The 26,774-nt window shown below is 36.6% G+C and overlaps 1 protein-coding gene across 2 annotated transcripts in view; it reads left to right on the top strand.

Annotated features, from left to right (window-relative positions):
- IFIH1 (interferon induced with helicase C domain 1) overlaps positions 1 to 26,774 on the top strand; it is a 97,958-nt gene that overhangs the window by 4,765 nt on the left and 66,419 nt on the right. Inside the window, exons 2-3 of one of the 2 annotated variants that reach the window (XM_027866107.1) lie at positions 4,520 to 4,691; positions 17,488 to 17,649. In XM_027866107.1, the coding sequence (XP_027721908.1) occupies positions 4,520 to 4,691; positions 17,488 to 17,649 (334 nt within the window). The remainder of the gene's footprint in view (positions 1 to 4,519; positions 4,692 to 17,487; positions 17,650 to 26,774) is intronic. The other variant, XM_027866108.1, reaches the window with a different exon arrangement.

The following is a 26,774-nucleotide window of genomic DNA, read 5'->3' on the forward strand; positions in this document are numbered from 1 at the left end:
AGTCACTTAACCGTAATTGCCTTGCCCAAATTAAAAAAAAAGTAATGAGAGAATAAATTTTATAATGAGGTGGGCTTATTCCAGTGAGGGTCTTGAGGTATATCACACTGAGCACCCAAATCTTGGTTGAGATTTATCAATTTCCAGTTTGACAAAAGGGAGAATCCACATTTTCCCAGACCTGTCTGAGTAAATACAGTAAGCAGGAATCCACCCATCCACTTAAACTTGAATTTCTTTACTGTGTTTGATTAGCTCTCACACCGGGTAAATCTTTGCCCAAGAGTTTCCACACTGGTTGATTTCTAAATGAGGAAGTAGAAAAGGGGGAAAACTTTGGTCCTAATTCAATAATTGATTTTTAAATACAGGAGAGAAATAACATTTCTCTCAGTCAGCATCCTTCTACTGAAGATAAAGGAGAAATTGAAGAGCTCAAGGAAGTGTTACCAAGCACAGAGACATGGTAGCTAAGGGCAATGCCAGTTTAGAATGTAATCTCATCTTTATAATCTGATGGAATAGAAGAGCGAAATATAAGCAGCATTACATCATGAAACAGTGAAATGCTCTGGATAGAAAAAAACAAGCTACAGTAGAAAGACTACTGGCTCTGGAGTCAGAGGACTTGAGTTCAAATTACGCCTCTCTGATCATCTATATCTATAAATAATGTGGGCCTCACTTTCCTTATTGGTAAAAAGAGACTACTAGATGGCTTCTGAGTTCCCTTCTTGATCTAGCTCTGTGACACTCTGATCCTTTAAATATTCCACCTTCATAGGAAATTTGGCAAAGTACCTAATTAATCTCTACCCATTAAAGGATGAAACTGGAAGGACAACAAAGAAACAAAAACTGTTAAAGATATGTAAAAGTTTCTATAACGGTTTTCTCCCTCAGTGACCACGGGGCCACTACATTTGTTCTGAATATCACAGTCCCAGCCCCAGTGTGCTACATGAGGAAATAGAGATGGCACAAAGAAAACCCATATGGAAGAGGACAGCACCAAGTGTGCACAAAAAAGATCCTGGCTGGAGGGGATATGATTTTAAGGTCATCAAGGGGTCAGTTCCCAAGCTAAACAAAGGAAGTGAGGAGGGAATTTAATTTAGTTTTATTTTATATAGCAACTTTTATTTTTATTCATTACTTTTAAGTGGCCAAAATTTCACCCCCCAAATCTAGATTTATAATAGACAAAGGAAGTGAGGAGGGAATTTAATTTGATTGTATTTTATATACCGACTTTTATTTTTATTCATTACTTTTAAGTGGCCAAAATTTCACCCCCAAAATCTAGATTTATAATAGAAAGTTCAATTTGACCGTACCAAAGTTCTTACTAATTAACACTAGAATTTTTTCATATGGCTTTCTTTCTTTGTAATAAGTTCTTTTTTGTTATTTTATTTTCCCCCAATTATATGTAAAAACAATTTTAACATTCATTTTTAGAACTTTGAGTTCTAAATTCTCTTTCTTCCTCTCTCCCCACAGCTTCATTGAGAAGGCAAGCAATTCAATATAGGTTACACATGTGTAGTCATTCAAAATATGTTTCCATATTAGTCATGTTGTGAAAGAAAACATAGACCAAAAAAAAAACCTCAAGAAAAATAAAACAAGTTTAAAAAAAAGTATGCTTCATTCTGTATTCAGACACCATCAGTTCTTTCTTTGGGGATGGATAGCATTTTCATCATAAGTCCTTCAGAGGTGTCTTGGATCATTACATTGCTGAGAATGGCTAAGTCATTCACAGCTGATCATCTTACAATATTGCTGTTACTTTGTACACAGTACATTAACTTGCATCAGCTTCAGTAAGACTTTCCAGGTTTTTCTGAGAGCATCCTGCTCATCATTTCTTATAGCACAATAATATTCCATCACAGTTACATATGACAATTTGTTCAGCCATTTCCCAATTGCTGGACATCCTGAGGAGGGAATTTTAAAAACAATCACAGATTGTTATTACTATTGAAAAAAGCAATCCAGATATTAATAATCATAAGCTCGTCTGTACAAAAACTTTAGGAGAATAATCTGGAGTGTCAAAATGGCCAACATAGAGGCAAGGAGGCTATGCCCAACTGAATCCATGCTATAACCTTGTTGACCTCTTTCCCAACTGTGGCTAAATAAACTTCCTTAAGTTTCCCCTTAACTTTGATCCTGATAAATACCAAAGCTTTATAGTTAATTAGCATTTGCCATGCGTCCTTTATAGAACCCTTACTCCAAGACCTCAACGTGGTGTGGAAGTGATGTTGGATTCATGTTAGCATGGGACATTAGTGTAAGGCCTCATAGATCAGCTTTGTATAGGCCCTAAGAAGGACTGAGTGCTGCTTGTTTGAGGACCAACCTACCTAATGATAGAAAAAACTCATCATCAAAATGTTGGCCACCATACGAAAGTTGGTTATTGTTTTGTTTTGTTTTTTAGTGTTCCTACCAACTCATAAAACCAGCATTGACAATTTTCATCCTTTTCATTTTCCCCCCAGTTCGCTAGTAGTGAGGCAAAACCAGTTATTTAAATTTGCATTTATCTTACAAGTAGTGGTCAGGAGAATTCTTTCCAATGGTTGTTGGTAGCTTCCTAGACATTTCTTCTTTGGAAAACTGCCTGCTTATATCCTTTGACAATTTTTCAGGTTTTTTTGTTTGTTTTTGTTTGCTTTTTTAACTACTGTATCTTCAGGTTTCAATTACTTTTCAGGAGTTTAGTGGCAACTTGTATATACATATGTGTATGCATATTTATTTCAAGTATATGTACATATATATGAAAATTAGATTTCTTTAGGCTCTTTTCAATAGATAATTAGGTAGAACTATTGCTTCCCAAGGATTTGATAAGTTTGCCAACACCCGAAGTGGAGGATTTATTTACCAGGATATTGATTAGGCTGCCCAAGTTATATAAATGGGATAAAGAGTTTCATATGAATATTAAAACAAAACAAAATCTTTAAGGAATAATAGTATTTTGAGGCTCAGTCTTATGGATTCAGGGAAGACAAAAAAATCACAAATGTGATTGCTTTTTAAAATCATATTAGCAGATTAAAAGTAGAATGAAAAGTAATAGACTAGACTTTTAATAAGATATTCATTATAATTATTCATTCTTATTAGAGAAATACTTTCTGATTTGCTTGTGTATGAGCTCTATCAGAGTGATTGAAAAGTGATTAAAGGGCAGTGTAAATGAAAGATGGGAATGTCTTAGGTTAAGAGAAGGTGTACATTCTGGTGATAATGAACATCTTTATCAATTATCTCTTAAATCAGCAGATAGTAGTACATGTGATATAAATACGAGGGAACAAGGAATTTACAGAGGGAATTTCAGGGAGTTAGTAATATAAAAAAGAGATTTTAAAAGCATCAAGCTAGAAAATGATAAATGGTAGGAAAAAAAGTCATCTTTTATGTACTGTTTAAGAGAATAGATTAAGCTTGTAGGCAGTGTAGCAGATAGAGAGTTGTTCTTGGAGTCAGAAGATCTGACTTCTCTCTCAGATATTTAAAAACTGCGTCACCCTGGGCAAGTTATATAACCTTTTTCGGCCTCATCTGTTTCCTCATCTGTGAAATGGGGATAATAATAACACTTACCTCTCAGGGTTGTTGTCAGGACAAAATAAGATGGCATGTGTAAAGCACTTTGCACACCTTAAAGCACTATGTAAAGGTAGCAATGATTATCATATTTATTAAAATAAAAAAAACTGTAAATAGTATCAAAGAGCTTGATTAAATGGTATAATAGCCTTTCCTTCACCCCTAACCCCAGATACCTGTAAGATTTAAAAAATTTGAGTGGCAGTGGAGGGAAGGTTAAAGGGTGCCTATTACTATCGTGTTTTCACTGTCCTCTTTGGGATGCAGCATGATGTATTGGAAAGCATGCTAGATTTGGATAAGAGGGACCCGAGTTCAAAGCCTGGCTTTGCCTCTTATTACCTACTTTGACTTGGACAACTGAGCCTCTTAAGTTAACTGTAAAATGAAGGAGTTGAACTAGATGACTTCAAAGATCCCTTTTGTTTCTAAATCTTTGGTCATATTACAGTAAGTGGATTGCAGAAATTATGCATTTTATATCTTTTATTGTACATATAATAATTTGTATTATAAATTTCTAATGTTCTTAACTTTAAGCAAAATATTGACTAAGGAAATATTCATATGTTATTTTAAGAAAAATGAATTAAGTGATGATTTCACTCATTTATTGCACTTACTTATTATTACACTTATTCAATCATTCCTTTATTTAAAAAGGGAGAGTGTTACTCCCTAAAGTTTGGAAACCATTGCTTTTGGTGGTAAGAGCTGTCTCTTTGCTAGGTAGCAACATCCTAATTTCTTTGTCCTAATCTGAGTCTTTATTTATATTTGTGACTAATTACAAACTTTTTTCTGGTAATTATTAACATAATTTTGGATTTGTTAAGAAGTTTTAGATTCTTTAATTCTATTCTTCTCTTTGAACTAGGTTGTTCATCTTGATGAAAATTATGGAAATGAACGTGCTGTCAGGGAACTGCTAAGCAGAATAGTGCAAAAAGAAGATTGGTTTTCTAAATTTCTGAGTATTCTTCGTGAAGCTACATATGTTCAGCTTGTTGAAGACCTCACAGGCATTAACTGCTTGGAAGACAATGAAGGTTATTTCTTTTTTTTATTTAGATGTCAAATGAAAACAAATTTTGATACCTTACCAAAGCATTGAACATTTAATAAAATTTGTGTTTACATAGTGCCAAGCATCTAAGATATTAGAATAGCGTCTTTGAGGGCTGGAAGAATTTTAGATATCACCACTTAACCTCCCTAGGTCTCAGCTTCATCTATTTTTTTGGCTGGGCAATGAGGTTAAGTGACTTGCCCAAGGTCACACAGCTGGTAATATCAAGTATCTGAGGCCAAATTTGAACTCAGTTCCTCCTGACTCTAGGGCTGGTGCTCTATCCACTGCACCACCTAGCTGCCCCTAGCTTCATCTTTTAAATGAAGGAATTGGACTAGATAACCTCTGGGCAAGATATTGTAGGGAAGGATATTGTTGACAAGTGATCATTATACAAAACCAAAATATAATATAATACAATATAAAATATTATAAATATATAAGTAGAACAGAATAATAGATTATAAAATACAATATAAATATAATATAATACAATAAAAAATATTTTATTTATTTAAAAAAAGATTTACCTTAGAGCAGGAAAAGTAGATGATAGCCTGAGTGAAAAGATAAGTTGATTTGGAAATAATTCCTTCATTAAAAGTTTCTGCATGACATCTCTACACAGAGAGAAGGACTTCCAGAGCAGGTGTTGTGAGTGAAACCTTTGTCACACATACTTCTTACATGAATGCCTCAGTATTATTATGGTCAAAGTTTAAGTCTACTCCTCCCATGGATGCTGTGTGTATTTATGGGAAGGAGTGAACCAGGTTTTAAGAGAATGTTTTCTATTAACTGGCTTTTAGCATGTTATCGTGTTATCTGAGCATAGTAGTAGCTGCCCTCTGGGCACGCAAATGGACAATTTGAGCAGAAGTTGGGGAATGCTGCTATTTTCTCCAACTCCTCCCCCTCCCTCCTTTTCCCCCTCTCCCTTTCTTCTCCCTTCCCTCCTCTTTTCCTTCATCTCTCCTCTCCCTCCTCATTTTTTACAAAACAATAGTAGTTACCAAATTGATGGAGAGCGCCTTAATTTCCAACACAAAAAGAATTGTTATAAATATTTTTGTACAAATGCATCCTCTTCCTTTTTCTTTGCTCTGTGGTATAACTGAGTCAAAGGCTTTGCACATTTTAATAGCTCTTAAGGTATGGTTCCAAATAACTTTTTGGGGGCGGGGCTAGGCAATGGGGTTAAGTGACTTGCCCAGGGTCACACAGCTAGTAAATGTTATGTGTCTGAGGCCGGATTTGAACTCAGGTCCTCCTGAATCCAGGGCCGGTGCTCTATCTACTGCGCCACCTAGCTGTCCCTCCAAACAACTTTCCAGAATGACTAGACAAATTTAGTATTCCACCAACAATGCACTGATGCACCTGTTTTCCTACAGCCCTTCAAGCATTTTTCAATTTCCCTTTTTTTGACAACTTTGCCAATATGATAGGTGTAGGATAGAACTTCAGAGTTGCTTTAATTTTTATTTCTCTAATCATTAGTGATTTAGAGCATTTTTTAAATATGTCTATTGATAGTTTGAATTTCTTCCTCTGAAAAATGTGTCTTCATATCCTTTGACCATTTATCACCTGGGTTCTTAGTCTTATAAATTTGGAATCAATTTCCTATATTAGAGGCATTAGATTATTTGAAGAGAGAAATAACAGTAAGAACAAGGGTGATTAGGAAAGACTGAGGTTACACATGATTTGAAATAACAGTAAGAACAAGGGTGATTAGGAAAGACTGAGGTTACACATGATTTAATATTAAAGCTGGGGATTCTGAGAATGAAGGGGATTTGAGGCATTCAAGGCCTGGGAAGTTGGCCCTTACAAGTGTCCTAGCCTATGCAGGAATATGGAGGCAGAAAAGATTAGTTTGATTAGAAAACAGAATGTGTAAAGCGGAATAACATGAAATAGGCTTTCAAAGGTAGGTTGGAGCAAGATTACAAAGGGTATATTAACCTGAAGGGTTTGCATTTTATCCTAGAAGCTGTCAACTTCTAGGCAATCACAACATCACAAGGCTTATGTGAAAACTGGGTTTATTATAAGAGAAATGAACATGCATGTGGAACCCAAAGAGTTCACAGTCCTTAGAGAAGTTTGCATATTTATGACAGTAAAGGAGGGGGACAAAACAGGAAGGGGTGTGGCATGGGAGGAGATAGGTACAGTAAAGCCTGGAAAGAGGCCAAGACCCCTCTGGTCACAGAGGAATAGGCAAACTGCTTGGGAACTGCTAGACTATGAAGATAGGAGGAGGGTCTGCTTATCTGCAAAAGACCCCACCTGTAGAAGCATTTTCCTGGTCTGGCACAGACTGACTGGTGCTTGCCTTCCCTCCCAAGGAAACACAGGGAATCTAGCTAAGGGTGTAAAGAACAAATTATGTCAGCTGGAGGGAAGGGGCTCTGTCCTTGATTCATTCAGGGCCTCCTGCATGCTCTGGGTCCAGTGTTTCTGGAAAATATGGCAACTCATAAAGACAAGTTCAGGGGACTTCTTAACAGCCTTTAGCAAAGCAATAGGGAATCCATGATATTTCTTGATCAGAGGAGTGAGATAGTCAGATTTATGGCTTAGGAAGTTTATTTTGACACCTATGTGGAGGATGGATTTAAGAGGGGAGAGACAAGGCAATGATAACAATTAAGAGGCTGTTGCAATAATCCAGGTAAGAGTTATTGAGGGCCTGATCTCAGATTTGAGCCATATAAGTAGAGAGAATGAGACAGGCACTAACTATATTGTTGAGCTGGAATGAGTAAGTCTTGGCAACATTTTAAATATTGGGGATGAGGAAGATGGAAGAGAAGAAAATCACCTGAGGTTGAAAACTGGGCTGATTAGAGGAATGGTAGTGTTTTCAACAGAAATAAGGAAACTTGAAAGAAAGGAGTTCTGGTTTGACATGTTGAGTTTAAGATACTTAAGGGACATCAGGGAGTTAGGTAGAATTCCAGCTCAGGAAAATAATTAGGACTGGATATATAGATATAGGAGTTAAATGCATAGAAATGATAACTGAAACCATGGGAACTGATGAAATAACCTAGTGAGGGTAAAGAGAAAAGAGAAGAGTAAGGACAGAGCTGTGTGGTTCCATCCCAGTTTAAGGGGCAGGATGTGAGTGATAAAACAACAAAGGAGATTGAGAAGGAGCAGACAGACAGGAATGAAGAGAGCTAGGAAAGTGTGGCAGCGTGAACATTCAGGAAAAAGAGTCTTCATGAGGAGGGGGTTTTTAAGAATTGTGTCATCTTATAGGTCAAGAAGGATGTGGACTGAGGAAAGGTTTTGGATTTTGTTTTGCCTATTTATCATTAGTAACTAGACTGAGAAATTTCACTTGAGTAGGGAGGCAAGAAGTCTTACAGCAAAGAGTTGAGAAATAAATGGGAAATTGACAACAATATATAAAGCAGTTCTTTCTTCTGTGGCAAAAAAACCTGGAAACTAAAGGAGTACCCATCAATTGAGGGAAAGGCTGAACAAATTGCTGTATATGAATGTAATGGAATACTATCATGTTGGAAGAAATGGAGAAAGATGGTTTCAGAGAAATCTGGGAAGATTTGTGTGGACTTAATGTAGAGTGCAGTGAGCAGAACCAGAACAATTTATACTATATATTAACATTATAAATAACAAATGATTTTGAAAGACTGAAAAAATCTGATCAATTTAATTATCAATCATGATTTCAGAGGATCAACAGAAAGGTGACGGACAAATGAGTCAAATTTGACAAAAGTCAAATGAGACACATTTTAGCACAAGGTCAATATAAGAAATTTATTTTGCTTAACTGTGCTTATTTGTTATAAGAATTTTCTTTCTTTCTCTTTTTTTGAGGAGGGTAGGTGGCAGGGAGGGGAAAATTGTTTAATAATAAAAAAATAAGTGAGTTAGAGGCAATAAAGGAGAGGTAGAAATAAAAGTTACCTTTTCTCAGAATTTGACCAAGGGAAGAAAGATACAGGATGATAGCTTGAGGAGATGGCAGAGTAAAGTGAAAGTTTTTTATTGTGTTTTGTTTTGTTTTGTTTTTTTAAGGATTCCCAAGAGCTCAGAAACCTTCAATGGCTCCCTACTGCCCCTGGAATAAAATATGACATCCTCTTTCCACTAAACTTTCCCTTTTTATTTCATGTACGCAGACTAGGTCTCCTAGCTTCCCCCATGTATGACATGTCACTGCCCTCTGTGTCTTTTGAACAGTTACCCCCCTATGTCAGTAATGCAACCTCTCTTCATTTACTCCCCTTAGAATTCCTAACTTCTTTAAATGGTCCAGTTAGATGCTGTCTCCTACGTGAGGCCTTTCCTTGTCCCCTCTGTTGTTGATGCTCTCTACCTTTTAAAATTAATTACTTTGTATATACTTTATGTTTTCTGTGTACTCTTTTATCTTCCCTCTTCTGGCCCCACAATGTAAGATCCTTGAGGGCATTTTGGCCTTGGTATCCCCCAGAATCTAGCACAATGCCTTGTGCATGATAGACATTTTTGTTCAGATGAGGAAGGGGATGAGCAATTATATAGCACCTACTATATGCTAGGCACTGCGCTAAATACTTTTTATAAATATCTCATTTGAGCCTCATAACAACCCTTCGAAGTAGGTGTTTTTATAATCCCCATTTTACAGTTGAGGATACTGAGGCACACCAGTTAAGTGACTTGCCCAAGATCATATAGCTAGTAAGTGTTTGAGGCTGGATTTTAAACTCAGGTCTTCCTGCCTCCAGGTCTAGTGCACAACTAGATTAACTATGTAAAATGAGGTAATTGAACTTGATAATCTCTCAAGTTCCTTCTAGCCCTAAATACTATAATCTTATGATAAGTGGAAATGCTACTAAAGAAGGTAAAGACAGGAAAAGCTGCTGGACTGGATAAAAAGACACAAAAGAAATCTATGGTAAGGAAAGCACAAATCTGAAAGGACTGACAGATCAATGCTCCAGCAAAAGCCAAAGGTATACAATTAGGAAAAAAAATCATAGATGCTATTACTACTTTAAAAAAAGATGATTGTGAGGCCATTTATAACTACTCATCCACATTCCTACTTCTTCATTTCTGGAAAACCTTGATAGAATGCCCTACACATTTAAGTATATTCTACATGAAGATATTAAGAGGACAACAGGCAGGCTTTAATAAATTATATTCTATAGCAGACTACCTCTTCACAAGTTCACAATTGACTTAAAGATACAGAATGTATAAGATAGCACTTTTTTAAAAAATTGATTTTTGAAAAGCAGTGGTAGCCAAGGCATAGTGGATAGAGAGCTAACCTCAGATCTTGGAAGACCTAAGCTTAAGACCCATTTCTAAGATATATATGTTGTGTACCTAGGCAAGTCACATAACTTCTTAGTGCTCTAGGGGTAGGCACATCTCTAAGACTATAAATTGCAAAAAAGGTACTGACTTGCACCTTTAGTGAATTTTCTCTTCCAAGAGTTCCCTTTATGAATGAAACCACTGATCCATTCTCTATCCCATGAAAAAAGCATTTTACTTGGTAAGGAAAATGTGACCTTAAAGGCTCTCCTCTGAAAAGGAATATATATTATTGTCCTGTATATATGTCCCAAGTATATGTTATTATAAGTTCCTTTGAAAGATGATATTAGAGATATACCTTTATTCAATAATACTCTGATTATCAATATCCAATTAGACATAAAACTAGGAGACATATCTGCTTATCAGAAGTATTCTCCAATGCCACGGAGGATATTTGGCTGAGTCAAAATGGAAGAGGGAGTTCCCATAGATGCCTGAATTTTTCCTTACATACCTGTTTGCGGGTAACACTCCGATGTTTACACCAAGCCCAAGAACCTTAGACAGACTCCTTATTGAGATTCACTACCACTCAAAAGAGTTTGATTAATGAGCCATGCTGAAGACCTCAATGAATGAAGAATATCTATTGTCTGCTCTAGCCTTACTTTCCTCCCTTCTTAATCTTGACTGTAGTTAATCAGTTCAATATTACACTATCATTTTATTTATCAGTTCAATATTACACTGCCCTTTACTCTCTCATCCCCCACCCACCATCTGCCTTTTACGTTTCTCATAGGCTACTGAATGAAAATTATAATCAATGCTGAGTGAAGTCATGCAACCATGCAGACTGGGTACACTACAAGTATATCTAATCTCAACTTTGCCATCACTACTTAAAGGCAATGCTTTACTCTTTCTTAATTGATTCTTTATTTCACAACCCATGGGCAGCTATTCCAGACCTTCTCTTCTCCCTTCTAACTTCCCCAGATCTCTATTCCCTCTGCTTTGTAAGCAAAATTCACCTCATACTTTATTGAGAAAAGAGAGGTCGTTCATTTTTTCCCTCTGTCCTATGTAACCAAATCTCTTGATATCATCCCCAATTCTGACCTCGTTTACTTCAGTCTCTGTTGATGAAATGGCAGCCGATCTCTCCACTTGTATCATTGATCTTGTTGCTTCCTTTCTCCTCTAATAAATTGAAAGTATCCTTGATAGATTAGATGGGAACAAGCAGGCTTCTGTAGATAATTCAGACTATTCCTTCGTGGTTATACAGTTAACTAGAAGGTTTAGAGAAAAAGAGAAACAACCTAATGTGCTTATTGGTTGTCAATTGCCCCCCAAAAAAAGTTTGAGTTGGTAGTCAGACTTAGTCTCAACCCCACTCAGCCTCAGCCTCAGCCTAAGTCAAAAGTCAGCCTTAATACTCTTCTTCAACAATAAGATGTTTCACATATTCATGTTGTGATCCTACAAAATTCCTTGATCGGTGCAACCACAGAAACAATTTTGTTTAGAGATCTTTAAATGACCCATATCAAAGAAGGCAGGAAACAGGGAGATAGAGGCCTACCAAAGGTATTCACCAATGTCAAGCAGGATATCCTGGGAAAAGTCTACATGGAAAAGGAATTCTCTATAGTTGATTAAGTTCTTTGAATGTTCCTGCTCATCATGAATGACATTGTGTTCATTACCCTAGAACATGAGGCCCTTTTTCAGTGAGCTATATTAAGAGAAATCAGCCTAGTTAAAAGAAACAAACTAACTGGATAAAGACTATTTGGTTCCTAAATTGTGGCATGCAAGTATGTGAGCAGTGTGTTGAGTTGGTGCCACAGGACACAATTAAAATGAACAATGACTTTGATCCATGATTGAATAGGAAGATGAGAGCAAGCTGGATTACATTTGAGAAACCCAAAATTACTTTCAATGATCTTGAGATGCTCCTTTGTACCCCAAATCCGTATGCTTAATATTTTACTTGTGAGGCTGTGTGAGTGCAAATTATAGGACACTGCACTGTGTGAAGAACCAAAATTGCAGATGACCCAAAGGATCATAAAAAGATACATGGCAGGAATAAATACTCATATTACCAATGGTGACTTTCTTGTAAGAAATGACAAAAAAGTTATAATTAGGGACATTTATAACTGGAAAAGCAGGTGGTGGTGGTCAGTCATATGATGAAAGCATAATTCCAGTTTCTGGGAATTGTTAGCATCTTTCCTCCCCCTTAGAAATTTACAATAAGCATTGGATGGATCCACAATGATAAATTCATGGAAGGACATGTATGAGAATCACACAGGATAAGAAGGTCTTATGGACTTTAAGTTATAATCTGTACTTATAGAAAAAGGTCTCATGCTGGAGGTAATAGAGAAGGAAAATATCTTACTTCCATTGTATTTACTATGGGGAGAAATCATTGATTAAAATAAATTTAGGCACATGGTGAAAATAATAGATGACATTTGTATAGTGCCTCATCAATTTAAAGATATCGTCTCATTTAAAAATATCTTAAAGATATATTTAAAGATATCATCTCATTCTATCCTCATAAAAATCTTGTTAGGTAAACAGAGAAAGTTATTCACAGGTTACAGGTAAGGAAATGGGTTCATCAAAGGGAAATGATTTTGCCGAGGTCATATAAACACTGCATGGCAGAGTTGTACCTTGAACTTAGGCTTTCTCACTACTTACCACTTTCTTAGACTACTTCTAGAAGTATTCATTGCCCATTCCAGTATTCTTTTTGTCTAATATGTTTACATTTTAGAAATATAAACAAAAATTTTGCTGACTTTGTCTTGTAGGAACAGTGAATACTATGTAGTCACACAAACTAACAAAGGTGTGTGATAATGCTTATATTATAGATAAATAACATGGGTGAAAATTGATAATTCACTTTGCTTTTAAACTTTTCCTCATATGATCTTACATACCCTTTGGTTGTTTACATATCTATTAGTGATTATATATATGTATATATGTAATACAAACATATATATACACATATACATATACATATATATATATATAATTCCATAATTTTATCGGTCCTGTGGAGGCAGATCACAGCTTCTCCACATTTCCATGAATTAGCAGTCAAATAATAAATAGATAATCACTGAGTGATCAAATTTATGGTGATGTTCTGCTACAAACTTAGCTATGTTGATCCTTGGACAAGACATGTATTCAATAGGTCAATGCAACAAGCCTCACCATCTTGGTAAGACTTATCAGAGCTAGAGGTTTGCCATAACCTTTAAGAACATGAGATTACCCCATGCTATAATGAGACACTGTAGTAAGGCATTAATGAAGGACATCCCTATTAAAAATATAAATACTGTTACTTATATACTTTGATGGATCTTTGCATTGACATACATGCTGCCTTCAACAGTATGGTAGCAACCCAACGCAACTTTATATACTTCCTGCATCCTGTCCATTTTCCTTCTTAAATCTTTCACAGAGGTACCACCCAACATGTTGGGAAATCTTTCTTCAAATCATTTGACATTGCATGGATATGATTAGGTCACATGAACTTTTCATTTAAGTATACCTGGATCTTGCTATATGACTCATCTAATTTTCCATTATACATCTTTCTGATGGTATCCTTTGCAATTCTTCTCTTGTACAGTTTTTTGGTAGGTTGAATGTTGCAGCCTACTCATGCCCACCACAGATATCTGTTTATTATCCTTTGGGTGACCAACAACTTTAATTCTTTGGAGGCTATGGCAGTTTATAACTTTCCCTTATCCAACATCATTGAAAGAAGATTGGGGTCATTGAAAGCATTGAAAGATTGGGGTTGTTTAAAAATTTCCAAAGGCATTCTGGACAATTATCTCCCTAGTATTCTATTCTATTTCCATTTCATTTTCCATTTATAGGTTCTTTTAAAATTTTGTATCAATGGACCAGCTCTGTGTGTTGTCTATTCAGTAGCATGTTCTAATCAGGGCAAAAATTTCTTTTTCTCCACTTGGGTTTTTCCTGAGTAGATGGCTAGATCAATTCTCTTGAGTGATTTTGGAGGTCATTTAGAAGGCTCCACAATCTTCTGAAGCTTGATGACATCAGCACAATTTCAACAGAAAATAAAAGGATTTCCCCATCTATAAGGAACACCACTTGTATTTAGATTAAACTTCTGACACCTTTGACAACAAATGGCAAAAATCTCCAGTGAGCATCTTTCTCCCAATTCATATCATGCTTGATATTCATATCCAGAGATTTTTTTTAACAAACAGCTATTAAATATTTCAAAGAGTATTGTGTAATTTTGATATAGTCACAAGAGATCTTTGCAGTCTGACCCCAGACTAATTGCTAAACTGAAACACCTTTCTCTGAAAGTACTAGTGATCTCTCATTTGCCAGATCTAATGTTCCTTTCTAAGTTCTTGTCTTCCTTGACCTCTGATGCATTTGTTGCAACATTATTGACTGTCCCCTCTTACCAGATCTTCTCTTTGGAATTTTGTGCCACATCTTCTCCCTGCCTAATTGCTTCTTCTCAGTTTTTGTTGCTGGCTTCTTATATCATGTCTCTTAACAGTGAGGATCTGTCCTAGGCCTTCTTCACTTCTCTATTTACATTTTTCCTCTTGATGACCTCATCAGCTACTGTAGTTTTAATTATCCCCTCTATTTAGGTACCTCACAGATGTGAATTGCTGCTCTCTCTCCTGAACTCCAGTACCGCATCACTAACTGCCTAGAGGACATTTCCTTAAAACACATACACACCCTAAACTTAAGACTGGGTCTCCCATCTCACCCAAGTGGAAAGTTCGAGGGCTACTCTGAAGCCCAAGACCACCATTGATTAGAAAAGCAGCTTTGACCTCTTCTGTTTCCAACCTAGGACTGTTTGGCCCTCCTTAGGCAACCCAGACAGCTAATTAAGGTAGGCTATTGCAGCTCACACTCAAAGCTCAAAAAATCAGCCAGCCTCCACCTCTCTGATTGGACATTTCTCACTGGATGTCCTGGTGACATCTCAAATTCATTTTGATCCTCTTGTTTTCAGTTGTTCTTGTGCTGGTGACATCAAATCAAATTTATTATCTTTCACACCCAAACCTACCCCTCTACCTAATTTCCCTAGTTCTGTTGAGGGCATCACTATTCTTGCATTTTGCCAGGTTCCTAATCTCAGTTATGTTTCACACCTCATTCTCCCTCACTCAATATATCTAATTACTTACTCAATTTTGCCATTTCTACATACATAACATCTCTCAATCTGTTCCTTCTATCTACTCATACAGCCACCAAATTAGTTCAGGTCCTTATCACTTCTTTCCTGGTTTATTTATTACAGTAAACTCCAAATCGGTCTCCTTGTCTCGTCTATCCCTACTCCAATGCATGGTTTATAGAACTATCAGAGTGATTTTCTTTAAATACAGATCCAATTATATCAATCCTATAATCAATCAATTCCAGTGGTTCCCTATGACTTGTCAGATAAAATACAAACTATGCTTCTTGGCTTTTAAAACACTTTATAATGACTCCATCCTATCTTTCTGGCTTTATTAAATATATACCTCTTCCCACTTAATAAGGTCCAGCCAACCTGATCTTTTTTGTTTCTCACACATGGAACTTCATAACCTTCTCAGTGGCTGAAAGTGATGAATTGGAATCATCTTTTGGAACCCTTTGAGAATTTACTTCCCCAACATTTTCGGAATTATGCTGCTTCTAGAACAGTGCAACTCTGAGTATCTTAGTTTGGCCAGCCTCCTCTTCCATTTTTGTTTCCTTTAATAAGATTCTATTTCCTCAGTTACGGCCTCATGTTACTGTAATGGACTATAATGTTAGAATTCAAATGTGGTATCTCAGTTATCTTGCATTCTGGACTCTTTTCTTGAAGAAACTGCTAATGATACGTAGGTACAAGGATTCTTTATGTTCTACACACCTTTTGCTTCTTGTTTCTTACCCTTGAACCATGTTTCCCAACATTTTTTGCTGTCATTTCCTATGCCTGCATTGGCATTGAAGTAACTGAGCATTAAAGTAGATGTTGACTAAATTTGGAGGTTCCTATGGAATTTTTGTAGAATGCCTCTGATTTCTTATTGTCTATAAAAAATACTAATGCACAAACTGCAATTATTTTAATGGTGCTCTTTTTGCAAATGCCTGTTGTGAACATTGAAATATAAGATGATAAAATGTCCCATGAAATGATATTTCTTGTTGCCTTTGGATATACAATAAAACCAACTTTGTTAGCAGCTCCTGTATTTGTCTCTTCAAGAAAACCCAGGAAGCCATCCTTCCATTCAGCTGGAATGTACTTTTGTCTTCTGGTTTCATTGGTAATGAGAATGTCAATATTTATGATACATTTACTCTAGTACTCTGTCAAGTTGTTGTCCCTGGACAAGATCTCAGATTTAGAATACCAGGACATTGGATATGATCCAAGAAATGGCATGGTTTTTGGCACTCTTTGCCCAATTTAGCACCATTCTCTCCTGATTGCTATTCAAGTGGAAGTGAGTCACACTGGATTGAGGGCTATTTTGTATTTTTCATCATTTCATTGATTGCAGTGTCCAAAGAATTCAACACAAACTGTCCACCACATAATGCAGCAGGGAACAAAACTAAGAACTTAAATCATTTAGAAAGAAGTTTATTAAGTTGTCTGGCTAGAGAGGAGAGCAAAAAAAGGGTGCTCCCCCCCACCCAGGGTCCATAAATTACATATTATATAAGATTCAAACAAAGGAGCGAGGAAACAATAGCTGACTGGCCAGCATGGGGGCAGTTTCCAGATAAGACACACAGATTCCTTAAGAAGTATAGCAAGAGGAAACTCCTCATGTTCCATCCATCAGTCTTCAGATCTGATTGGGTTTCTAGACAATATAATTTACATCCTGAGTTTTACGTTAAATAAATCTGATCTCTAGGAAACAGGTCTGGTTTCTCAGCCAGGCAAGGTTAGGTTCAAACAATGCCACTAAGTTTTACCACACCCAGTGGTGATGAGTCTCACTGTACTTAGCTAGGCTAGTCTTGGAAGGCAGAAATAGGCTATTACCACCACCCTACTTGAAACCTTTCTAGCTTAGTAGCAGCTTCCAGAACATGAGCTACAGTGATAAAGCCTTTTGAAACCCAGGATCAATCCATGCCACAAGGAGGAACTTGAGTGGGATGTTATGGAGGATAAATATTTTATAAGGTTAAAATACATGATCCTAGCTTTTGTAAATTGAGTAAAAGACAAGCATTTTAAACTAAACTTCAATTTTAAACAGAAATGTTACTTAATAGAAATGTTTCTGTTAGAGATAGAAATTTATATGTTGTCTACAAAAAGCAACTTGTCTTGAAATATCATTTGCATTTTAATGTTTTTGCTCAAAAAACAGAGATTAAGGAAAATGGCATTGAGAAATTATCCCCAAAGGATGGTCATGTCATCGAAGAGACACTTATTTCTTTATCGGATCGTCAAGAGCACGAAAATGATAGCCTAACTGTTGAAAGTGATGAATTGGAATCATCATTTGCAGACTCTTCTCTGGTTTCAGGTAACACAGTAGTATCTAATATTATGAACACTTCACAGAGTCTAATCTTACACAATGAGTAATAACCATCTTCTTAGGTATAGAGGAGATCAAGAACCAATCAAAAAAAAGGCAAATCATTTTGGCATACATGCTTTTCTGATCATTTAAAAAAATAAAATCATACTTTAAAGCAGAAATAGGCCAGCAACACTTTGGAGTGGCTGGAACTAGATTAAAATGTAATTGGGAAATATTTAAAAAACTAAATAAAAATGCAGTAGAACACAGTGTTAATATGTGGTGTTTTAAGTCGATATATGACCTGCAGGGGTCCTTATGTATAATTTAGTGCCTCCCTTTCTTTCTGTTTGAGTTTGATTCCATTGCTTTAAAGGAATGAAACAAACTTTCTTTTCTCTGATCAATAATATGTATATCTTATTTAAGTTATTAAAACAAACTGGGGATATTTGAAAAGATTTTAAAGCTATTGAACTTAAACCATTCATGGTAATTTTAGGTGTAAAGAAAAATAGCAATTATGAAGTTGCCTATAATTTGTGTGGTATTTTAAGATTTACAGTTGATTATTGATGAATAATTCATTCATTTGATGATTCAAATCAAATTAATTTTGATTCATTTGAAATAACATTTTAAAAACTATTACAGCATTTCATATTGTGCATGGTATCTTATACAAAATAATGTATTTTTGGGGGGAGAACAGTTTTAGCAGATAATTGCATGTTTGTGTTATATCATTTGTAATTGATTGATAAAAAGCCATTAAAAACTATGTAAAGGTCAGGTCTTCATAACTAAAGAGAATTAGATTAGAATATTAGTTGATATAAATTAGACTTAAAATTATAGTTGACTTGGTTGATTATAAATTATATGATATCTACATACCAATAGTGCAATGAGCTGAATTTGGACTTGACTAACTGACCGGACTCAAAGAGTGATCATTAAGGTGTCAATGTCAACTTGGAGGAAGAAAAATGACTCAGGAGTGCCTTGATCCCATGCTCTTCAACACTGTTATCAATGATTTGAATGAAAGCGTAGATAGTATGTTGTCATCCTTATCAGATTTGCAGATGTCATTAGTCTGGAATGGATCACAGAGTTTGGGCAGCTAGGTGGCACAGTAGGTAGAGCCCTGGGCTTGGAATCAGGAAGACTCATCTTTATGAGTTCAAATTCAGCCTCAGATATTTACTAGCTGTGTGACCCTGGGCAAAGCACTTAACCTTATTTGTCAGAGTTCCTCATCTGTAAAATGACCTAGAGAAGGAAATGGTAAACTTTGGCAAGAAAACCCCATATATGGGGTTACAAAGAGCAGGATACCACTGAAATGAAACAACAACAACAGGGCTTAGGATCCAAGGAGACCTACTCAGGCTAGAATAATAGCCTAAATTGAATAAGACTAAATTTAATAGGGATAAATAGGATCAGTAGAATAAAACACCTTTGTTCCTATACAAGATATTATTGTTGTTTGTCCTTCATTTTTCAAGACCAATGACATTACAAGGTGACATCTTGACTCATGTCTGAATTGAATTTAAGTGAGGCAGCGTTGACACTTTTTCTTCCTGAGTCATCAAAGTCCAGTGGCAAGATGAAAATCAAGATGGCTGACAATGGCCTGGGATCCAGTGGATGACTTTAGCATCTTGGATGTCTGACCAAGCTCTAAGGACTCCACAGTACCTGCTTTAGCCTCTTTTATGGTATTTGGAACAAATTGTTCTCATCCACCCATTCTGCCAGGGGAAGTCTTCATATGTTTTGGGGTAGACATCCCCCTAACTCAGACAGGTTTGAGACCTATTGGTTACCCTCAGTGTGGTTTAGCTCTTCTGTCAAGACGGTTGTGGCTGCTTTGCGTGCTACAGCTTCTTGGTGCCACAAGTGAGAGCTGGGTGATGGGTAGATGAACAACCCTGAAAAGGCCTTGGCAAGCCTCACACCAGAGGTGCTTATCTTCCCTAAATACCCCATACACCCTCCCCTGCACAAGTACAGGATTGGGATATGAGATGCTGTAATAGTTTTAAAAAAAAATCCTGGAGAGAAGGGTAGTTAAAAATAAGTCAAGTGTGTCATGGCAGCCAAAATTGCTAGTGCAAGACTATATTTAAGCTTACCATTATACTGGTCTGTATTAAGAAGGCAGGAAGGAAACCAGCAAAGTGCCTTCTCTGTGCCAGGCTTTACAAATATTATTTCATTTGCTTCTCACAACAACCCTGCATGGTAGGTGCTATCATTATCCCCATTTTACAGCTCAGCTCTGGTCATTTCCTCTGGCTGTCCCCTATGCCTGGAATGTTCTCCCTCCTGCTCTCTGACTATTGACTTCCCTGGCTTCCTTTAAGTCCCAACTAAAATCCCACCTTCTGCAGGAAGTCTTCCCTAACCCTTCTTAATTCTAGTGCTTTCCCTCTTTTAATTGTTTCCTATTTATCCAGGATGTAGCTTGCTTTGTATAGTATATATTTGTTTGCATGTTGTCTCCCCCTTTAGATTATAAGCTCCTTGAAGCAGGGACTGTCTTTTGCCTCTTTTTGTACGCCCAGTGCTTGGCACATAGGAGGTGCTTAATAAATGTTTATTAAAATGAAAACAGAGGTTAAGTGACTTGTCCCAGGTCACACAATTAATAATTATCTGACACTGGATTTGAATTCAGGTCATCTTGATTCCAAGCTCAATACTCTATCCTCTGTACCACCTACCTGCCCCAGTCAGTATCCAGAATAAAGGTGGTTAGCATCCCTACTGTCCATATTCTGCCATGGTCAGATCACATACCGAGTATTTTGTTCAGTTTCAGGAGTGATGTTTTAGAAAGGATGTTGACAATACAGACTGTATTCCAGGGAAGGCAATTATGGTGATGAAATGATTGGAGAGCATGTCACCTGAGTAGTGCTTTAAAGGAACAATTGAATGAGTAACAGAGGAAGGCAAAGCCTGGAGGGAAAGATGGCACCTATCTTCGGGTATTTAAAGGGCTATCATAAAAGCCCTTTTAAGATGAAAGAAGGATAAATCTTGTTCTCTTTGGCAGAGAGTAGAAGTTGCAGAGAAGTAGATTTTTACTTTATTTAAGGGGAAAAAATTCTTTGTGTGACTTAAATCTGTTTTTTAAAAAATGGAACGTGTCTCAGGAGATAATAGCTGACACTTGCATATACCATTTTAAGATTTGTAAAGTACTTTACATTAATTTTTTTTTTGAGTCACAAATAACCCTGTGAGATAAATACTGTAAATATCTCCATTTTACAGATCAGAAAACTGAGCTTGAAAGAGGTCAGTAAGTCAGCTAGCATTTATTAAGTGCTTATTATGTGTCAGACTTGCCCACGATCATTAAATTAGTACCATTTTGGGTCTAGAATAATTTCTTAAAATGTAAAAGAAAATCGATCAAATACTTCCCTCCTCCCAACCCTCCTTGATTTACTATATTTAACAGTACAGTCTCTTTAAGGAAATAAATTGCCCGAGAACAAATATATTCCACACCTAGAGGTTTATTGAAGGGTATTATTATTAGCTTGACCAAAGCCTTGAGAGGGCTGGTTTAGAGGATGCAGTATATTGGACCTCCACTGTGCATCCTGTGGCATCAGATCAGCTCCTATACGTACATGCATTAGCACTGGTTTCTCAAATTACCCTTGTTCACACAATCATCTCCATCTCTGATGTGTACTAAGAATGTTCCTTCAGTTTTCCTTGCTTCTCAGTAGCTCTGGGGTAGTATTTGGTAGGTAAGCAAGGTTTTAGAAGTAGACTTTGAAGTAGACATTAAGCCCTGAATTTGGTTGAGTAGGTGGAGAGAGAAGGGAGGGAGGATGAAGTCTGACTAGAAACATGCTTGACTATAGATTTATTAGGTCCTGTCCCATGACCTTGGTTGGACTCTGTGAAATATTTATCTACAAATTTCTCAGAGCCCAGAGGCTAGCCCTTCTATAGAGACAGTTATAATTCAATAGACAAAGGACTTTAAGGCTCAGGAGTAACATTTTAGCAAAATGTGTGTAGTTGCCGTTTATTTTACTCATGATCTAAATTTCTGACTTAACTCTGATTTCTTCCAAGCCTGTCTCAGTATACTCTAGATATTTTATACAAGTTAATATTTATCCATTCTAGGCTTTTGTTCTTTACTTGATATATTGGTGTTTTGCATGTATGAGATGTATCACTGGGTCTCCTCGGGGGCTAGCATCAGCCTTGTAACAGTCACATAATTACTGTGTCAAAGATAGAATTCTAATTCAGGTTTTCTTGACAATGCATCCAGCATTTTATCCCCTCCATCCAGTAGTAGTGTCTCCTTTACTGAAGGTCTTAAATCAAACACTGCATGCCCATTTGTGGGTGATATTGTAGAAGTTATTTTTGTCCAGGTATGAACTAAACTAGATAACCTCTGAGATCTCTGGGATTTATCTTCTTCTTGTTGTTGTTTGTCCTTTGTTCTCAAAGTGGACCATGACATCAGGGAGGTGATGCCATGACTTGCAAGTGAATTGGATTTCAGTGAGGGAGGGCTGTGCAAAGTCACCAAACTCACTTTCTCCTCCAGAGCCATGTGGGTCCAGTGGTGAGATGTAGATCAGGATGACCGGAGATGGCCTCCATGATTTATTTAGCCTTTTTATGGTTAGGGAGGAGGAATTACTTTTGTTCCTTTAACTTTTGCATAACCAACTGTCTCTATAAGATGCCCCCCTAAATTTAACAAGAAGTAATAACAAAGAGAAAAGAAAAGAATATTTTTCTTTAACTTCGGGCCACTCTGGATGTTATAATTATCAAAGGCTAGACTAAACACTAGTGAAGGGAACTGGGATTTGTATCTTTGTATCAACATGTTATTTAAGGACAAGGGCAGAATTCTGTAGTCTTTATCCCTCGACAAAGTCCTTCATATTCCTTTCTGTAAATAAGGATGAGACATAATGAAAAACCAGAGGTTTTACATCCAGAGATGGAGTTGTGTGAGTTTTGAGTTTGTCAGTTTTTTGAACGAACTCATTAAAACTTCTAAAAGTCAAAATCAGAGCACCAGATGTGACAGACTTAGGGAACATTGTTTCCTGAGGTCCCAATAATGGTTCATGGTCTGGTGCAAAGGATCACTTAGGGCCACAGACCTTAAATAATGAATATCTTTGATAAAAATACATACAAATGCCCCTAGGTAAAAGCTGTTCCCAAGGCAGTTTGTTAAAGTAAAAAAAAGGAGACGCCATTGTTAAGGAAATTGAAAACTATTGGCCGGGAGGTTTCCTGGGGTGTCAGTGGGGTATGTTTATGTGTGTATGTGAATGTTAACTCATATCTGCCCAGTTGTACCAATATCCTGGCCCACAATACTCTACCCTTTTACTCCTAGCCACCAATAATATAGGTGGCCAGGGTCACAAACCTCAGCTTTTAGGCACAGGAGTCCCCCGCCCCCACCTTGGTCTGCATATTCATTCTGCTCCACATGCCCTCCCCTATTTCCAAGACTGCAAATGGCCAGGTGGGCCTCTGCCAGCTGCTGTGGGCAGGCCCTAGTCAGCTAAGTGGACCAGCAATAAGGGCTGGATTTATTTTGCAGTTTCGATGGTGCCTCCTCAGCATTGCTATCAAAATGAAGAATGTGCAGGGCTGTGAAGCTGATGGTCATTATCTTGGCCACCTTTGCTATTGGCAACCTGGTCAGACGACACCAGGACACTGGTGGAACTGGGCAGGTATGAGATAACCTCAAACACTTCTACAATATCCGCTGGAACTGTTGTGAGTGGAGAAGCAGACCTGGAGTAGTTTGAGTTTGGCCCCACTGTATTGATTTATGACCCAGCTTTGGGCCTTTCGGGCAAGAAGAGCTTACAAAAGTGATTTCTAAGACTTCGGTGGGGCAGGCCTAAGACCTCAGACAACCCACTTGTCAATTACCTTTAATTTCCTTTCAGGGTCCTTTGACTTACCCTTATTTTCATGAACTGCTTAGGGAACTTCTTTTACCTGGGAATATTTGTATAATTTTTTTTAATTAAAGGATTGATTATTTGAACCATCAGATTTAATAACAACAACAATAATGAATAACAAATACATAAATAATATTTTTATAGGGTTTTATGGTTTGTAAAGGACTTTATATGTGTTGTCTCATTTGATTCTCACAACAGTGCTTTGACAGAAACTGTTATTATTCCTATTTTATAGATCCTCCTAGTACTAAATGTTGAAGTATGACCAGGATGCATGGATAGAGCTTGCTGATAGTTATACTTACAAATAAGTATATAGTTAGATGAATAATCAGATGTAGTTTACAAAGATAGAGGGAATAAGGAAATAAGCATTTATATAGCACCTACTATTTGCCAGGCACTGTGCTTTTTACAAATATGATTTCATTCCATCCTCACAACCCTGGGAAGGAGGTGCTGTTATTGTCTGCATTTTGCAATTGAGGAAACTGAGAGCAACAGAGGTTGTGACTTCCCCATAGTCACATGGCTAGTAAGTGTCTGAGGCTGGATTTGAACTCAGGTTTTCCTGACTCCAGGCCTAGCAGTCTATTTACTGTGCCACATGCAGATTAAAAAATAGTCAAATGATATCTTCCAGAATTAAAATTTCTTTTGAAAAAAATTCAAATTCTTTTTTAAAAATTCATTTGCTCTTATTTGTTTCTCTTTCTATATGACCTTGGCCAATTGAATGAAAACTAAAAAAAAAAAATTAAATTAACCAAATTCTTTTTAAAAAAAATGTTTATTGGTTCCTTTTATTTTTTACACAAATTATTTCCCAATATACTTCTCTCCCATAGACCTCTTCCTTGTAATAAAGAAAATCATTTAAGCAAAACCAGCTGACAGTAACTGTGATGATTTGGTATTTAATATTCTGCACCTATAGTCCATTACCTTTATCAAAGGGTTGGCGAGTTCCTCATCTAGGACTGAGGTTGGTCACTGCAGTTAATCAGATTTTGATAGCCTTTTAATATCATTTTTATTAAATCATTGTAGTCATTGTGTTTGTCATTCTCCTGATTGTGTTTTCCTTGCTGTATTAATACAGTTCCTTAGAAGGTTATGTTAGTGTCATGAAAAGACAATTAGGAGGTTATATGATTTTATCATGTATATGAATTCAGTGAATGGCATTCTATGGAGGCATATCTGTAGCATGCTCCTGGTCTACCTGTTTACTAACCCTGTCAAAAAAAAAAAGAAAGAAAGAAAGAAATTAGATTGACCAACCTTTTCTTCATGAAGCCATGTTGTCTCTTAGTCATCACTGCATCACTTTCTAAATGCTCATAAACCATCCCTTTAATAATAAATTCTAGAACAATCCAGTGAATCAACATCAAACTCACTAGCAAATTTTGTTTTCCAAACTTCACCATCTTCCCTCTTTTTGAAAATCAGCCTAGCATTTGTCTACTTCTAGCCCTATAGTACCCTTCCTATTCTGCTTGGTTTTTCAAAGATTTTTGATCAGTGGCTCAGAAATCACATCTACCATTTATTCACTTTCTGAGTAATCTGAGGATCCCATCCAATCCAGAATGACTCTGGTCATTCTAACTATAAAGAATCTTGAGGACGTTTGGATTGAGTCCAATTATATATCCAAAGTAAAGGTAAATTATGGCTTTTTCTAGAGCAGATGCAAATTATACCTGCTTATGGGTGGATGTTTGGTCCATTTGTCTTATAATTTAGCATGCCTGTAGCAGAGCTGATTTCATTGGGAGAAAAGAAAAACATATGTGAACATACTCACAAACACAAACTGTTTAAAGGAATTGAAAATTTTTGTTGTTGTTGTATAGTACTAAAATTTTATAGTGCCAAATTTACTTAAAATAAGTAGGCCCTTAGTAGTAGTTGGCAAACCTTTTGTCATAGAGATTTTTGTTGTAACAATTTTTGCTGCAGGAAGTTTTGCCTATCTAAAAATTCTTAGAATTAGGCAGTCAGAAGTAATAATAGTTCGTGATATATAATGCTTAAAGGTTTACAAAACACTTTCTCCATCAAACTCATGTGAAGTAGGGAATGCAAGTGTTTTTATCTTCATTTTCAGATAGGGAAACTGAGGCTTAGAGAAATTAAGTGACTTACCCATAGTTGCACAACTAATTAATGGCAGAGGCTGGATTCAAACCCATGTCTCGATTCCAAAGCCCCACTATACGGTGCTCAAAGTCTTCCAGATCTTTACTGTGCGTTGCTGCCTGCTTATTGCTTTAGGTATTTTCTCAATACTGAATAAGCCTCATTTTAGATTCTAATGTATTTTATGAAGATTTCACGAACAGTAAAAGCAAAGTAGCATAAAAAAAAACTTGTTACTCAAGCTGCACCCATTCTGTAAGTAGACAGAAGACCTCAGTTTTTAGAATCATCAATCTGGCATATTTACATGTGCTAAATTCACTTGCAGAAAGACAAAACTGGGGTTGGCAAAATTTTTAAAAATGACCTGCGATTTCAGATTTAGGACTATCTAATATTTATTTTTGAACCCATTTAAAGATCTTAACACACAGCTTTGTGAATTCATCCATTCAAGAAAGATTTATCGAGTACTTATTACATGCGGGCATTGTGCTAGTGTTGTTCTGGATTAGAATGGTATTTCTAATTTATATTAAGTATAAATGTGAACCATTATTTGGAATTTTAATATGAAGGTTGGCAACTGTTCAGAAGTCTCTAATGGTTTGCACATCAGTCAATAAACATTTATTAAAGACCTACTATGTGTCAGGTACTGTGCTAAATGCTAGGGATACAAAGAAAGGCAGAAGACAGCCCCTCCTCTTAAGGAGCTCACAGTTTAATAGGGGAGATACCATGCAAATCGCTATGTATAAACAAGCAATATACTAAATAAATTGGAACTAATCAAGAGAAGGAAGACACTAGAATTAAGGGGGAATCAGGAAAGTCCTCCTGTAGAAGGTGGGATTTTAGCTGAAACTTGAAGCCAGTGAAGCCATGAGGTAGAGATGAGGATGAGGAATATTCCAGATATGGGGGAGATAGTCAGTGAAAATGCCTGGAGTCAGGAGATGGAGTAAC

This window comes from Vombatus ursinus, unplaced genomic scaffold, assembly GCF_900497805.2.
Source record: "Vombatus ursinus unplaced genomic scaffold, bare-nosed wombat genome assembly UNPS02014779.1, whole genome shotgun sequence".
In the NCBI taxonomy this organism is placed as follows: Eukaryota; Metazoa; Chordata; class Mammalia; order Diprotodontia; family Vombatidae; genus Vombatus; species Vombatus ursinus.